At 32.2% G+C, this 16797-nt stretch overlaps 1 protein-coding gene across 1 annotated transcript; it reads right to left on the bottom strand.

The window, feature by feature from the left end:
- Positions 1-342: 342 nt before the first annotated feature.
- Positions 343-16496, bottom strand: LOC127720298 (uncharacterized). Its single transcript, XM_052226825.1, has 4 exons — positions 16167-16496; positions 8300-8494; positions 4627-5383; positions 343-938 (listed from the first exon to the last, which is right to left on the bottom strand). Exons 1-3 carry the CDS (start codon positions 16480-16482, stop codon positions 4635-4637), a joined length of 1260 nt encoding a protein of 419 aa, XP_052082785.1. The 5' UTR covers positions 16483-16496; the 3' UTR covers positions 343-938; positions 4627-4634.
- Between the last annotated feature and the right edge of the window lie 301 nt (positions 16497-16797).

Raw genomic sequence — 16797 nt, 5'->3', positions numbered from 1 at the left:
TTATATGCATATTCAGGACGAGAGTATGTCATGTATGTTAATGGGTGATAAATGAACTCTGTTTTGTACTAGACCGACATAGAGTCAGCTTTTTGTGTGCTAGCTCACAAGGTAGCAGTCCACAGGGAGACATACCACCTTACTCTGACACATTATTCTGACTCAAAGTCAAACAGTCTTACTCTTTAATGACAGATGCTGGGCAGAGAAGCAGCAAATACCAATTTTAGTCTGATTTGACCTTGCCTGGGATTGAACCTTCTGCCTTCCGCACTCGTGGGTTGATCCCAGGCCAGGCCAAACATGGATACAAGAAAATCAAATCATATACAACTGACAGAGTCCGGTTAGTATTAACTTTAATAGTAATGCATTACCCAATGTGCAAAAAATATTACAAAAATGTTAGAAAAATTTACCCAAGTCTTTGTCTGAAAATTTTTTTTCCTAAAAATCCTATTTTAGCATATAGAAGAGATAATAATTTGCAAGATATACTTGTTCACAAAATCATAACAAGTTATTTTCACCAAACAAAACAAATGTGAGCCTTGCAGATATAATAGAACACTATGTCCATATATTCTTGACACCTGTGGGGACATGGGAAATTGAAGACCATGAAGGAAATTAATACTCCATTCAAAACTATGTGAACTGTAAATGTGATAAAATATACATTTACTTTCTCATTTTTGTTGAATTCATCTTTTGTTACAAACTTTCAAATTGGATCAAAGTACTATACTTCTGCAGTTAGAAATTACAGCAACTTTCCAATATCCAAATAATGTCTGTACAAGTTGTTTTTTGCCATGGGCCATCATTTCTGAGAATATTATATTCTTTGTTATGTTCCACAGTTGCCGCTTTCTTCTGTAGACATCCTTTACTCAATCATTATATCAATGCTTTGGTTGAACAGATGTAAAAGTTACCTAAAATAAATACATTTTTTTTTCAATTTTAGCCCATAGATACATTTGTAGCAAAAATCATTTTCATTCTGCATACTGCAAAAATGTCAGCCATTACACTAAAAATAAAAGCAAAAAATGAAGCACTCCATCTCATTTGAAAATATCTATAATATAGTTTAGTCAATTTAGCGATCAACCAGCAACTAATTGCAACACAAAGTTTTTCTATGAAAAACAAGTCTGTTACTATCTATCAACAACATACTAAAAACTAAAAAAGTGGTGTACTTAATCAAACTTTTTGGTAGGAAAAGTAAGCTTATCTGAGTTATTTTCCCCTTATTTGGAAAAATTGAAAAATTGGAATCATACAAAATATATTCTGTATTTCTTTAAAAATAATTGTAACAATAAAATATAACACATAATTTTCTCAATATTAAAGAAAATTATTACAAATAAATCACTTTTCTCTCTCAATATTTGTACATTTTAATAAAGATATATACCCATTATTTTAGCTATTTTTCAATTCAAGATTCTAACTCCCCAATTATTGCAATACTAGTGTAAAACATACAATTGGTGAACATTACTTGCTTAATTTAATCATCTTTGTCACAATGCCACTATGTCTAAGGCATACACGTTTTTTGGGTATTGCTCCACTTTGATTTCTTATAGCTCGGAAAAAGTACTAAACACTTAAAATCCTTTGTTACAGTACAGAAGCAGACTTATTAACAAAAAAAAATAGAAAGCATCATAATAAAACCAGATTTTATGAAGGACGACAGAAATGACAATTTTGACCCCTTACAGCTCCGAAACCGGGACCTACCGGTAGATCAAATTGAATACAGGGAGTTGGGAATTTTATTAGATATCCATAGAATCCAGGCGAAAATTTTAACAATTCCTTTGTTAGAGTTTGATCACAATTTGACCCCTTATACTTCGAAAACGGTAAAATATGCAAAATCAATGTTACACTGCAGAATTTTATAAGGAACATGATATTAACTGGTATGAGCTTAGTATTAACAAAAATCATATCAAAGGCATTCATGGTTAAAATAAATGTGGATAGTGGACACATGTGGACACAGATGATGCCCCCGCTTGCATATCATATAGTTATAAAGGGACATAACTGAAGAACGGAAAAAGTGACGCTACCCAAATTTGAACTTGATCTGAGTTTTGTGGTAATAAGAATAGTGTGTAAGTCTCATAACATTTGGTTGAGGCTAACTTAAATCGAGAACAGAAACTAAAAATTCAGCAATTTTTCTATTTGTAAACACACATAACTCTAGAACAGTTGTGTGTAAGTTTTATAACATTTGGTTGAGACAAACTAAAGTTAATGAACGGAAACGAAAAATTCAGCAATTTTTATGTTTATAAAGGGACATAACTCAAGAATGGTAAAAGTGTTGCCACCAAATTTTGTACTTAATCTGTATTATGTAGTAATAAGCATTGTGTGTAAGTTTCATAACATTTGGTTGAGGCATACTAAAGTTAGAAAACGGAAAACAAAAAATGTGTACTTGATCTTAGTTTTGTGGTAACGAATATTGTAAAATTGAGAATGGAAATGGGGAATATGTCAAAGAGACAACAACCCGACCATAGAGCAGACAACAGCCGTGTATAGGTTTCATAATGTTTGGTTGGGGCAAACTTAGGTTACAGAATGGAAACTAAAAATTTTGCAATCTTTCGATTTATAAAGGGGCATAACTCAATAATGGTTAAAGTGACACTATTGTGTATAAGTTTCATAACATTTGGTTGAGGCAAACTTAAGTTAGAGAACAGAAACTAAAAATTTTGCAATTTTTCTATTTATAAAGGGCATAACTCTAGAACAGTTAAAATTCAAACTTGATCTGTGTTTTCTGGTAATAAGCATTGGGTATAAGTTTCATAACATTTGGTTGAGGCAAACTTAAGTTAGAGAACGGAAATTAAAAATTGTTCCATTTATAAAGGGGCATAACTCTAGAACGGTTAAAGTGACGCCACCAAAATTCAAACTTGATCTGTGTTTTGTGGTAATAAGCATTGTGTATAAGTTTCATAACATTTGGTTCAGGCAAACGTACGTACGGCGGGGCATAAAAATTGAAACGTCAAGGGACAAAGTTTCTATGGGAGATAATCAATTTTTCTTTCGAAAAGTCTACTATATTCAAAAGAATAATGTTTTAGGTTATCTCCAATGGAAACTTATTAACAACATATTTTAATTTCACATATATTTTACTGAATATAAGATGTTTTAATTCAAATGATGTATGATTCTTATGAATATAGAAGACTTTTCGAAAGAAAAATTGTATGGAAGCTTAGTTTGGACATTTTTATAGAAATTCAAAATTACTACCTATCTCCTGTAGCATGACAATAACAATACAATTTCTATACAAACTGTTAGACTGATTTTTCATAATAACATTGAAGTGGAATTAAAGTCTTATAGGATTGTAAGTACATGAAGTATGCTTTATTTTATCACCTTGCACTTCCACAACTTGACTGTGGTTTTCTACAGCAGTTTCTTCAAATTTCTGACCAGTTGAACAGTTTGGATTTATAAAACAAATTGCAATTTGGTCAGAATTTTGAATAAGTTGCAATAGTTGAAGAGCAACACTAACAGTAGTCAAGTCACAGTAAAATATATTTAAACAACTGGATATATTTATTGATGTGTTTTATGCCATGTCATGCGGATCTTCAACAACCGCCATTTTGTTCTGAACCCTCAACCCCTTGCTATAGCGAATCTAAACTCCTCACTACCTCAATGAAGCAAATTATTATGTAAAAAGAGCATTAACTACAATTTAACTGTTTTACAAGTGAACATTTTAGGTTTTCACAAGCTTTTAAAAGCAAGAAAAGAAATAAGCAAGCTACATTGTATTTCTGATAGGAATGAAGTTTGACAAGCCCTAGTAAAAATTCATTTGATCTGAGTTGTTTCCATGAAAAGGAGTTGAGCTTCATTAGGGCAGGGACAAGATTTGCTAGTGATGGATCATGACTCAACAGCAAAGAGTCAAAACACGCTTTCAATTTGACTCCTTTTGTTAAACCTTTGCCAGGCCTGTACTCTATTGTCAAAATCTGATATAGGGTGTGTATTTGTATATCCCAACAGGCATGAAAGCCCCTTTACAGGTCCAGTGCAAGGAAACCTAGTGTGCCTTTTCTACCCAAGCACTGCCATTGGGATGGGGCATAACAATTAAATAACAAATAATGAAAATTATCCTTAGGTAACAACTAATCCAGATGCTATGGCCACCATCAGACAGGGAAGATACACATATACACATATAGGACCAAAAAATTTCACTGTTGTACAAAAAACAAATTTTTAAAAAATTTTTAGATAGTTTTAAATTAATTTGGAGTTATTTCTAAAGTAAAGTTTAAATAAAAATTAAGACTTTTTTTGCATTTGATATGTGGCTAATACTTGACCATAGATGGATTATTCAAATCACAAACCTACACAATTGTACATGTTGTCAACTCTAATTACACAGAATATGACATCCTTACTTATTAAGTACATTTTGTACCTTTCACACCTTGATCAAAGCTAGGAAGTTATGATTTTTCTTGATTAAGGTGGGATACACATTTTTAATCCGGTTAAAAGGAACTCACAGTCTGGATAACATACCTATTGGACTACTTGTAAGGTGTTTTAAAAAATCTTGAGTCTAAGCTTTCCAACCTCTCTAGGAGACTTTTGGCATATTTAGATTTGAGAACTCTTACACCCAAAGTAGTACGAGGTGGTTGCTCTGTTTGTTTTCTTTTCTTTGGCAGAGGTCTGTACAACTGATGTTTGTAGACTGATAGTACTGTATCTGGCAATTTTTCTTGAAATGATGACTTCTTTAGTGCTATAACTGTAAGATCTTCTTCATCAACCTCATTTTGAAAGTTTTCAAAATTTAATGCCAGCCAGATGGAGACAATTGTTCCAACATTCAGGCCATGATCACATAAAGTATCAAACAGATACATTTCTTCAGATATATACAGCCTGTCCTGTTCACAGTTGTACATAATAATCCTTACTTTATTATCTGAAGCTAAAAATGATGGAATACAAAGACTCTGGAGCTTTGGCTTCTGTTTTACTTGATAAAAAGCATTTGTTATAGTCTGAGCAAATGACTGTCTTAAGGCTTTTTCAGTTTTAAACAATTGATCTTCACATGTAGTAAAAATATCAGGTTTTAGGGTTAAAATGGATCCTTTTCCACCTGTGCCATTTGTCTGTTCTAATAGTCTTTGCCTCTTTGCATCTGGTTCTGGCCATTCATATTCTTGAGTTTCTTCTGTTTCACAACAACTTTCATTCATATCAACTTTAACAGTACTTCTATCTAGAAGAATATCAGGATATCCATGCCAGTAAGCTGGATTTCCTATAAAAAGTTAATGATAAAGCACAGTGAATTTGAGCTCTTTAAAGCTTATCATGTCATTAAGAGGGTCTCATATTGGGAAAAAAATAAATTACACACTAGAATTACTGTGAGCAAAATATCAAATAGATCAAAATCTGAAATAGAAGGTGCATTATGTAAAAATTGGCAATTTGTACAAAAGTAAACAAGATTAACTGTGAGCAAATGCTCACTGAGGATACCCCCGAAAAGGTCTGAAAAACATATCCTAGGATATGGCACATTTATAGGAAGCTTGTGTCAAAATATCAAATGTTTGTGATTAGTAGTTGCTGAGAAAAATGTGAGGAAAATTTCAAATACAAAATCATATGTTGAAAAATAAATGGCGAATGTGTCCATGGGACACAGATGATGCCCCGCTTGCATATAACGTTATAAAGGGACAAAATTCAAGAACTGTAAAAGTGACGCTACCCAAAGTTTTACTTGATCTGAGTTTTGTGGAAATAAGTTAAGCATTGTGCATAAGTTTCATGACATTTGGCTGAGGAAAACTAAAGTTAGAGAACGGAAACGAATATTTCAGCAATTTTTCCATTTGTAAAGGGCATAACTCTCAAACGTTAAAGTGACGCAACCAAAAAATAAACTTGGATCTGTGTTTTGTAATTGGAGTGTCAGAAATGTCACAAGGAATCCATAAAAACAAAAAAATCAAAGAAAACTATATTTAAGTTTTTTTTTCAATGTACCCACTTAACAAATATCAGCTTAATATCTGTAAATGTTAAGAAAACTAGAAGAAATGTGTCCATAGGATACGTATGTTCCCGCCAATTTATGTGTCAGTCACATTAAAATTCTAAGAAAAATGTCCAGTAAACAGGAAGTTGACGCACCACCATAACAAAAATTCCCACACACAATACAACTCTTCATGTTAAAGCTCCATGACTAATTTCCAATCATTCCCATGTATAGTTTCATAGTTATAGTTGACAAAAGTTTGTACGTACGTATATGCATTAAAAAGTCTGATTTTACTTATTGCTTCTAAAATACATGAACCACCTCGGTGGTCTCATGGTTATCATGCTAGCCTCGAGTGTGAAAGGTCATGAGTTTGATCATCGGCCGGGTTAAACCAAAGACTGTAGAATTGGTATTTGCTGCTTCTCTGCCAAGCAAGTGGCATCAAAAAGTAGAAGCAAAGACTGGTTGGCTTGGAGTCAAAATAATGTGTCCGAGTAAGTGGTATGTCTTCCTGCAGACTGCTACCTTGTGAGCTATCATGTAAAAAATCCAGCTCAGCGTGTTGTCTAGAACAAAGCAGGGTTCATTTATCATACATTTACATGCTCTTGTCCTGAATATGCGTATAAATTTACTACTGGACTTTAAGCCACCATCACTCACTCACTCTCTTAAATACATGTAAAACTAGAAATATTGTGAGCACAGTTCCTTAATTGATACCCCACCCCCACATAGGATATATGAATCCCATATTTCGGTATGGGAAACCCCAAATGTTGATCAGATCAAAATTTAAAATAGGGGATGTACTATGCCATCATGTAATAAAAATTCTCTGAAAGTTTCATCAAATTCCATTCAGTTGTTAAGTAGGAGTTGTGGATGGCATACCGGTACCCCCTATCACAATAAATGGCAGAGCCCATGTTTTTACTATGGGAAACCCCAAATATTTGTAAGATCAAAATCTAAAATAGGAGGTGTACTATGGCATCATATAATAAAGATCCTCCTATTAAAGTTTCATCAATTCCATTCAACATGTTCAATAGTTTAGGAGGAGTTGCGGATGGCATCATGGTACCCATAATAATAAGGAATGGCAAAGTCCATGTTTAGGTAAGGGAAACCCCAAATGTTGGTCAAATAATAATCAAAAATAGCAGGTGCAATACAGCATCATGTAATAAAGATCCTCTGAAAGTTTTATCAAATTCCATTAAGTGGTCTAGGAGGAGTTGCAGATGGCATACTGGTACCCCTATCACAATGAATGGCAAAGTCCATGTTTTGATATGGGAAACCCCAAATTTCGTCAGATCAAAATCTTATGTAAGAGGGGCACTATGGCATCTTGTCCCAGATTTTTCTGACATTCGGATTCCCATGCCTTTTTATAGATTGGCTGGGGCCGTGGGACGTCAGAGTGCATTCCATATCAAAAACTTGGAATTGGTTGCCCCAGTTTTTAATATGGAGGGCGCCCTGACATCTCACGTCCCTAGCCAATCTATAAAAAGGCTGTGGAACGTCAGAGGAATTTTGGACTATATGGCATTATGTAATAAAGATCATCTGAAAGTTTCAGATATTTAGAAGGAGTTGCAAATGTCATCCTGGTACCCCCTTATAACAGTAAATGGCAAACTCCATGTTTTGCTATAGGAAACCCCAAGAAATTGGTCTTATCAAATTCTAAAATAGAAGATGCACAATGCCATTATGGGATAAAGATTCTCTGAAAGTTTAATGAAATTCCATTCAGTAGTTTAGGAGGAGTTGCGGATACAAAGGTCATATGAACAGACAGACAAAGGGACGGACAGACAGACACAACGAATACTCTATACCCCACTTTTTCAAAAAGCAGGGGTATAAAAAATAAATATATATAGTTTTGTATTTAGATATTTTGAATGAAAGGCCTTCATTTGGACATATTGCTGCTATTTTGGATTGGGTGCTAAGAAATAAATTTCCTGCTGAAAGTTTTACAAATAATGTGTCTAATGAAGGTCAAACCAGAACACACTGTTAAATTTAGATTTTGAAATTTTAGACGTTTTTTCTCGAAAGAGTTTCAGATGTGGATTGTTGTTGTTCAGGCATATATTCCATATTCTTTTTTAAAAATATGTATGCATAAGCATTGTATACCTCTAAATAATACTTTACCTATAGATGTATCCCCATAGATAAGGTCTTCTTTACATGCAGGACATTTCTTTAAATCAACAGGTGCACATCTACCATCAATCACATATTTTCCAGTTGGTGCAAGTTGTGAGAACAAGTGATGGGCAAGGATAGCTTGAATCTCTGCTTCACTCTTTGCTTCTTTAACCTTTCCTAAATGCTTGCTGTTACATTCTATAAATATTGATAATACATAAATGATAATAGTAATACATATTGTATCCTTTTTTAATGTAGAATTATTTGAAAGATCTGCTTTAAACAAAGCTCATTATAAATATGGTAAATTAATAATTAATTTGTTTCACTTTTCATACACCAGCATACATTTTTACCTCATTCTAAACTTAATAAAGAGCTATGCAAAGCGCAGCACTATACGACCGCAGAGGTCCATCAAGTGAAAGTCAAGCAAACATATGGACACAATAATATGCTGGACACAATAATGTACTGAACACAATATTGTTGTATACACAATAATGTCATGAATGTTGTAGACACAATACTGTGAAAGTATTATTTTTCGTGGGGTACCAATTTTCGTGGATTTTGTGGTTAAACACAACCACGAAATCTGATACCCAATGAACAGCACTTTTTCCCATTGAATTAGCATACATGTGTAAACTTTAGAACCAAAATTTAAATACCCACGAACCTTAGAATTTTCTACAAACCACAAAATTTAATACCCACGAATAAAAGTTCTTTCACAGTAATACGCTAGACACAGTAATGTGCAGGACACAGTAATAAAAAATACATTTCTATAACCAATTAAGATAATGCCATTTTGACCCCATTTAAGTTATATTTACAATGTTTAACCCCTTTGGTTTAACATATGTTATTGCTCAATACATCAGCAATATAGGATTGGGCTCAAGTTATTACAACTTAGTGTTGGCCTCTCCTTATACATGTTACAATGTACAACACACAGACAAAAGCAATTATGGAACATACAACTTATAAACATTTCACAATTAGCACAAAAATTAAGCAACTAAAAACTTGCTAGTCTCAACCAGTTTTTCTTAAACATGTTAAAACGATGTGAATTATTAATGAACACATGTACTGCTCTAAAAATGTCTATATTTTGTTCATAAGATAAGTTTACATTTCAAATCATATAAGATTGATATCAATTTGACCATGAATGCGAATTACAGTTCCTGTCTTATATTGTCATACAATGGACACTCTAAGAAATAATGATGTACATTTTTTACATTTAAAACCACAGGAGCAACTACGATTGTCAAATATATAAAATCAATAAAGATCACAATTCAAACTGCTATACATGTCATTATACCGAAGTTAATTATGAAGGATGTTAGATTTTCGAGATCCAAATAAATACCAAGGAGGAACTATAGTTTTTAAAGTTGGAATTTTCTTAAAAACTGTTTGAAATAGGATAGTTATGTATCTCAACTTTTAAATGAGTTCTAATGCCTAAGTGTCAATGGAAATAATGAGTTAGTGAGTGATGGAGGTTTAAGTGAGTGAGTGAGTGATGGTGGCTTAACGTCCAGCGGCAAATTTATATGCATATTCAGGACGAGAGCAAGTTAATGACTAATAAATGGATATTTCATAAGGAATCCACAGAAACAAACCCAATCAAAAGTGGACCAGAAATAAAAAAGTTCATTTTTTGGGACTGGCCCCAATTTGGCCCTTATATACATCGATTGTTTATTATATATTGGCTAGAGGTATAGGTAAACAATTGATCAAAAATTTCTAAAATTATTGTCGAGAAACCATGTATCTACAGACAAACGACAACGAAGGACAACGCCATACCATTATCATGATTATAAAACCTCAAAAAATTTGGGTTTGACTTCCACTTTGGCCCCTTATCAGTCAGAGCTCAGACATAAACAAGTCTTTTTTTGTTTTTCACTTACAGAAATCAAAAACTGTATTTATAATAAAAATTGTGTTTTGATTTTCAGACTTATTTAAGTCAGAAAATGACAGACTAGCTTGTTAAGGTCTGTTTATGTTTATGAAAAGACTTAATTTTAATTGGTAGCCAAAGTACACCACCTTTGACATCATAAACCTGTCTGAGAGTTCACAAGGACCTGAGCTATCTATATCTAATTATCTAATGGAACATTTTTACTTAACATAAGATTATTTTCCTCATTTTGTGTGGTTATAGATGTTTGCATTGTAAAGTAAATAAACATTTTCTCCGTTTTTTAGGCTCTCATGCATATTTTTCTTCAGAAGACAAAGCATTGTCTTTCAAAGTTGTCATAATTTCATGTAGATGCTTGACCTTTTTACAAATGTGCATGGGTCTTGAAGTTGACCAATTTTGGTTACTTATCTACTTGAAGTCCTGAGTCAATATTTGCAACTTTTGAATTCAGGTCAAATATTTCTTGCTTCAAAATTTGTCTTAAAGGGAGACAAATCTTGAAACCTACAAATTTAGACCTCTATGAGTCAAAAGCAGATTTATACTGATTTATGTCTAAGCTCTGACTGCTTATAGCTCAGAAATGGTAAAAAATACAGAAAATCCATGTAACCCTATTGAATATGGATGCATAATTTTATAATGAAGATTATGGAAAAAAAAAAAAAAAAACAGAAACAAAATTGGATGAAATTTAAAATTCTATGAGCAATTAAAAATTGACCATTTTGGCCTTTTATAGCAATTAGCTCCCAAACCGTAAGACCTAGCTCAAATCTGATTGAAAATGGAGTGTTGGGAATTTCATAAAGAATGATTAGAAACAAATCACATTGAAATCAAACCAGAAATAAAACATAGCTATAGGCAATCTACAATTGCAAGGTTCGCCTTGCAAGCAATATCTGCTTTCATAATGTTGCCAAGATTTACCCAATAAAAGTTAACCAAAGTAAATCAAGCATGAAATGTAGATCAAACTGACCAATTAAGGATGCGATGCTGACAGTCTCTCAAAGATACATTCACATTAAAAGCAACATGATCCTAGACCACATAGTACCCGAGAAATACACTGGGACGTAATACTTAACCAAAGTTAATCAAGCATGAAATGTAGGCCAAACTGACCAATTAAGGATGCGATGCTGACAGTCTCTCAAAGATACATTCACATTATAAGCAACATGATCCTAGACCACATAGTATCAGAGAAATACACAGTCACGGGGACATAATACTTAACCAAAGTTAATCAAGCATGAAATGTAGGTCAAACTTACCAATTAAGGGTAAGATGCTGACAGTCTCCTTAAGATACATTTGTACATTTACACAATAAGCAACATGATCCCAGGCCAAATACATGTAGTTTCTAAGAAATTAACATGAACCTAAAACTTAAGTCAATCAAGCATGAAATGTAGGTCTAACTAACCAATTAGGGATAGAGGCTGACAGTCTCCCAAAGATACATTTACACAATAAGCAGCATGATTCTAGGCCACATAGTTTCTGAGAAATTAACTTGGACATAAAACTTAACCAAAGTCAACAACCTTACTAAAGCCATTCAACCATGAAATATGGGTCATGTGACCTAATTTTTTTTTTAATACTACAGTAATTTCTTATCTATTCTTTATTTAATATCTTTATTAAGGTAATTCGGGGGTATTCTGCAATCTTGGATTCTTGAAATTGAAGACCCCAGTGGGTCTAGTTATTTAATGGAATATGCATATTTATAAAAGGGATGTCAATTAATGTGTTAAACTTTTCGCATTTAATGTAAAAATTATTACATTGTCTTATTAAGACCAGTTCATTAAAAACTGAATATTTCCATGTTTAAAACCATACATGTATTTGAAAATATAGAGTTAACATGGTTAAGGGGAGATAACTTGTATAGCTTCAAAATTATAAAGCTTTGTTAGGGAATTTATGGATTTTCTCTTGCAACAAGAAAAATATGGTCGGTGAACCCACTTTTTCTTTGTAATTTCTGAAAGAGCATAAAACTAACTATGTTTTCATATTTTATTTTGAAATTCTATCTTTTCGTTAAATGTGTATGACCACAAAAGTGATTTTCCCCCATGTACATGTGTTCTATACAAAATTTGGCAATTTTACACAACCTGTAGCTTTTTAAAAAGGTCGGTGACCCGTTTTTTTAATATATTTTTTTTAAAAGACCATGACAAACACTGCATTTAGGCAGAGTCTTAGAAAATTTTAGACCCCCCCCCCCCCCCCCTTCAACTACCTTAAGAAAAACAATTATCACAGAACTAAAGGCTACATGTATTTACGGCATATTGCTATAATAATTTCTCTGATTATAAGCTTTTACAATGTTCACTTAATTGATTTACATTTCAAATTTCATATTACTTATTGAACAAATATGCCAAAATACGCTAACATATGACATGTTCTTTTAAATGATTCAAAATATCTCTTATATGATGTACCATTTAAAACTAGGGAGATAAAAACCAGGTAAAATTTTTTGCAATAGATATATGCATAGATTTATCAGTCAGGGGTACTACTTGTACAAATAATTTTGATTTAATTGAAGAAGTAATATTAATATACTTATATAAGTAAATTTGTAGGATACTTATACAAGTGTATTTTATTTACTTGTATCAGAGACATATAATACAAGAGATTCGCAACTCGGCGAAATCCCGTAATAACACGCGGCCACTAGTTAAACCTCGCGAGATCTCCTTAGGTAATAAAGTCATTAATAAAAGTATTAAAAGTACTCGAAGTAAGGACGAATGTTTAAGCATAACATAAACTGTTTCAGTGTTAAATTTATCATAATTAATTAAATATAATTTGAGTACATATATAATTATTTATTTTAATGTAATTTTGATTTTAGATTTTTATTATTGAAAAAGAGACATAATTTGATATTGTATAAAAAAAAAAACTGATATTAAATAATTAACACTTGATAAATTGTGTCAGAGTTCATTTTATTTGATAGTTACATAATGGGTTTCTATTGAATATACACCTGTCTCGGAGACATAATTTCACAGTGTGACATGTATATTAGGTTTGAATTATTCGATGACCAGGTAAATCACGAACATGTTATAAATAATGAGTTTTAATTGACACCTTGTAAACAAGAAGTTGTCACACCACAGGTGTCCACACTCTTTCCAAAAATACAAGTCACAAAATGTATAATTAATTAATATGGAAAAAAACTTAATTTATTTGTTAATTAATTGTTAATCATGATAGGCTTTGTTTTTTATTCTTGATATTTATAAATTATTAAAATTTTATTTATTTTTATACTCCTCATTTATTGGGCTTTCATTGAGTTTTTTTTCTGTAGGATTGTCGGTAAATGTTTGATTTCTAAGTGTTGTTTGACAGTTTTATCATATAGGCTTGCATTGAGTTGTTTTTTTAAATGATTGTCGGTAAATTTATGGTTTCTTCATGTTCGAAGTGTGTATTGGGAATTAATATTTAAGAAAATTACAATTAATTTCTCATTTGAATAAAGCTTCATTCATGTGCACGCAATATGGAAAATTCCGATTTTATTTCGTGGGATGACAATCTTAATTTCGTGGGATGACAATCTTAATAGTTACGACTTAGATATACTCCTAGTTGAATAAACTGATAACGAACTCTTTGTTGATAGTGAAAAGGACGAAAACATAAGCGAGAGACCCACCAACAAAAACAATTGACAATACTGCATACATAGATGGATATGTGTGTCCTCGAAGCAACAAAAAATCTATAAAAAAAACACAGGTCATACATCAAAGCAACACGGAAGACACTATTTAAAAAGTATTTTATAACCTTGTTTCCACGAGACAATCATTGGTAGTGGTTTTTGTCTTTTAATCATTTGTTGCGAGTTTTTGTCTTTTTATTCTGGGGTAAAGAGATGGCAATTTAAAAGTAAGATTGTTTATGTGTATACATATACAAATCCTTGGTGTAAATAAAATCTTTTATTATCAAATATATATATATATATATATCTTTTGCAGTCACCACTGAAATGTCCTCAATACGATTTTAATTTAAAAATGAATTAGGTTTATGTTTTGAACGAGAAGCGTAGTCTGAAACGACAACAGATGCATATGTAGCTCATTCATAATATTACGACCAGCAGAAGGTTTCCTTTACTAGGAAAATTTTACTCCTTTTGTAAATTTACTGCATTCGTTCATCTTTGGCACCCTAAAAAGAAGAAAAAAACCAATGACTTTAGAATAGGAGAAAATAAACAACTTTGCTACAAACAGAATGAAAAATGAATAAAATGTCTAACAAAATGCAGGCTATAAATTTCATAGTGCACAAAAAAGAAGGACTGATTTAAGGAAATTTGTCCATGAACAATTTCAATATTTAGCCAGTTTAATAAAAAATTTCGGGTATCAATCAGAAAAAATCGCCACATTGTTGGATCAAATTTTACGAAAAATAGTCTTATTTTCACGAAACAACATTTGGGAGTACTATTGGCCCATAAAATTATATATTTATTAGCATATTTTCAAGTTTTAAGAAAAAAAATTCGGAGATCAAATGGTTTCTACGGCAATAGGTGAAGTAAAATGGGCCGAGTTTTAACGTTGTTTGTATTTGATTAATCTCATCATTAGAACACATTTTATCAATAACAAATTATTAGAATTAGTTTTTTGTAACTTTTAAATATACTTGCATGCTTTAGCTGTGAAAGGTATCGGCATTATCCATTAGAAAAATCGTGAGGCGTAGAACCTTTTACACAACAATACGGGTTATTACCCATAAATCCATCGGATTAATCGGCTTTCCGGTGGCCACGTCATTTCATTGGCTGTTATATAGACTCTACTAGAGTTGCGAATCTCTTGTATTATATGTCTCTGCTTGTATAGGTTAAAAAAAAATGGCTTATTTATGTCCCTTAGACATTCAGATTTTTTTACTTATTATAAGTGAACAAGTCATCCTATCTTCTTTTCTTGAATTCTTTGGACTTCTTTCATGTCTTTGCTCTAATAGAATTTTAAATTGTCTGTCCTTTGCAGATGCCTTAACCCACCATTTAAGTGTAATTTCATGGACAATGAAAATCTCATTTGTCTGTTATCTTCAGAACATTTACAAGCTTCTAAGGAGCAATTTTTGAAGGCCTTGCACAAATACTTAAGATCTATGCGCAATCAGTTTCTTTGTTGAATTAATGAGATGAAACATTGAACTTTAATAAAAAGTTTTGAGCTAACCTGGGAAAAATCATTAAAGGCATATGTTTTAAAATCTCAAAACTTGAGAATTTTTGTGGGATTGTACAAAAAATTTACTTATACAAGTGAATTTTTGAGAAAATTAAGGGGCGATTACATGAATTCAAACATTATAATTAACTTATATAAGTATATTTTTTCACTTCTTCAAGTAAATAAAGATTACTTGTACAAGTAGTACCCTTGACTATATATATATATATAGGGCCGAATAGTCTTAAGGTATGGGGCCGAATTGTCTTGGGGTCGGATCGTCTGGGCCGCAAGTCCTGAATTCAAAATAAATGTTAATGCTGTTTTGTTTCTTTTTAAACAGAAATTAATAGTTCTGAAGACTCATCATGTCAAAAAGTAGCACTTCCGGTTTCAATGTCAACATACATGTACCACGATGTTTTCATTTTGCATGCTATTAAAAGGTCAAGGGATTTTTAGATAGTTAAAGATAGTGAACATGAGGAAAGACATCACAATTTAAATAGATTTAGGAAGGCGTCGCAGAAAATAGCCTTCAAGACGTCATAATTATTTGGACTAGGTTTTCATAAATTCATACGAGTGAAAAAGGAAAAAAAATACTTGCCGTCTTGTATAAATTTTTGTACACATTGTCTTAAAAGTTTCAACACTTGATATCTTAATTCATTAGATTTCTTTTCACCGCAGTAATTCTCGACAATCTCTTCTATGGCGTCACACCAAAACCAAGATAGAGTGATCGATTCCTCACTATCAATTGTGTATTTAAGAAAAGCTTCAGAAAAGTTTACAGTAGAAGTAGCATCTGTATTTTCTATTTCTACATTTGAAAAAAGTCTATTTGTCACATTATAACACCTTAGTGTTTTCTTATCTAAGCTTGTTGACTGACTAAAACAGAACGGGAAAATATCCGCCATTTTCCTAACGTAAATTAGGTCGATCCGTCCCGCACGAGGATAAAAGCTTATGTGAAGGGTTACTGCCAGTCACCCAACGTCAAAACAGTAGCACTACGAATATTGTATACGCAAGTTAATGTGATACCAACCAAAAAAGAAAGATCTAAATACATAATGGGAAATATAAAAAAGAAGATGTGGTATGACTTGGCACAAGACGGCGGTCCTACTAAAAAGCGCCCGGGGAAGAAAAAAAAGCGCCCGGGAGAATAAAATAGCTAATAATATTTTATAACAATAAATGTTTTCCTGAATAAAAAAAAAAATCATTGC

The sequence above is a fragment of the Mytilus californianus genome, unplaced genomic scaffold (assembly GCF_021869535.1).
Source record: "Mytilus californianus isolate M0D057914Y unplaced genomic scaffold, xbMytCali1.0.p SCAF_1, whole genome shotgun sequence".
In the NCBI taxonomy this organism is placed as follows: Eukaryota; Metazoa; Mollusca; class Bivalvia; order Mytilida; family Mytilidae; genus Mytilus; species Mytilus californianus.
This window is presented reverse-complemented; position numbering and strand designations above follow the sequence as displayed.

Coding starts and splice junctions, on each gene's coding strand:
- LOC127720298 (XM_052226825.1), bottom strand. CDS start 16,482: ATGGCGGATATTTTCCCGTTCTGTTTTAGTCAGTCAACAAGCTTAGAT. Junction 8,495..16,166: donor ACAAAAATTTATACAAGACG/GCAAGTATTTTT, acceptor CAATATTTATAG/AATGTAACAGCAAGCATTTA. Junction 5,384..8,299: donor CTATGGGGATACATCTATAG/GTAAAGTATTAT, acceptor AACTTTTTATAG/GAAATCCAGCTTACTGGCAT.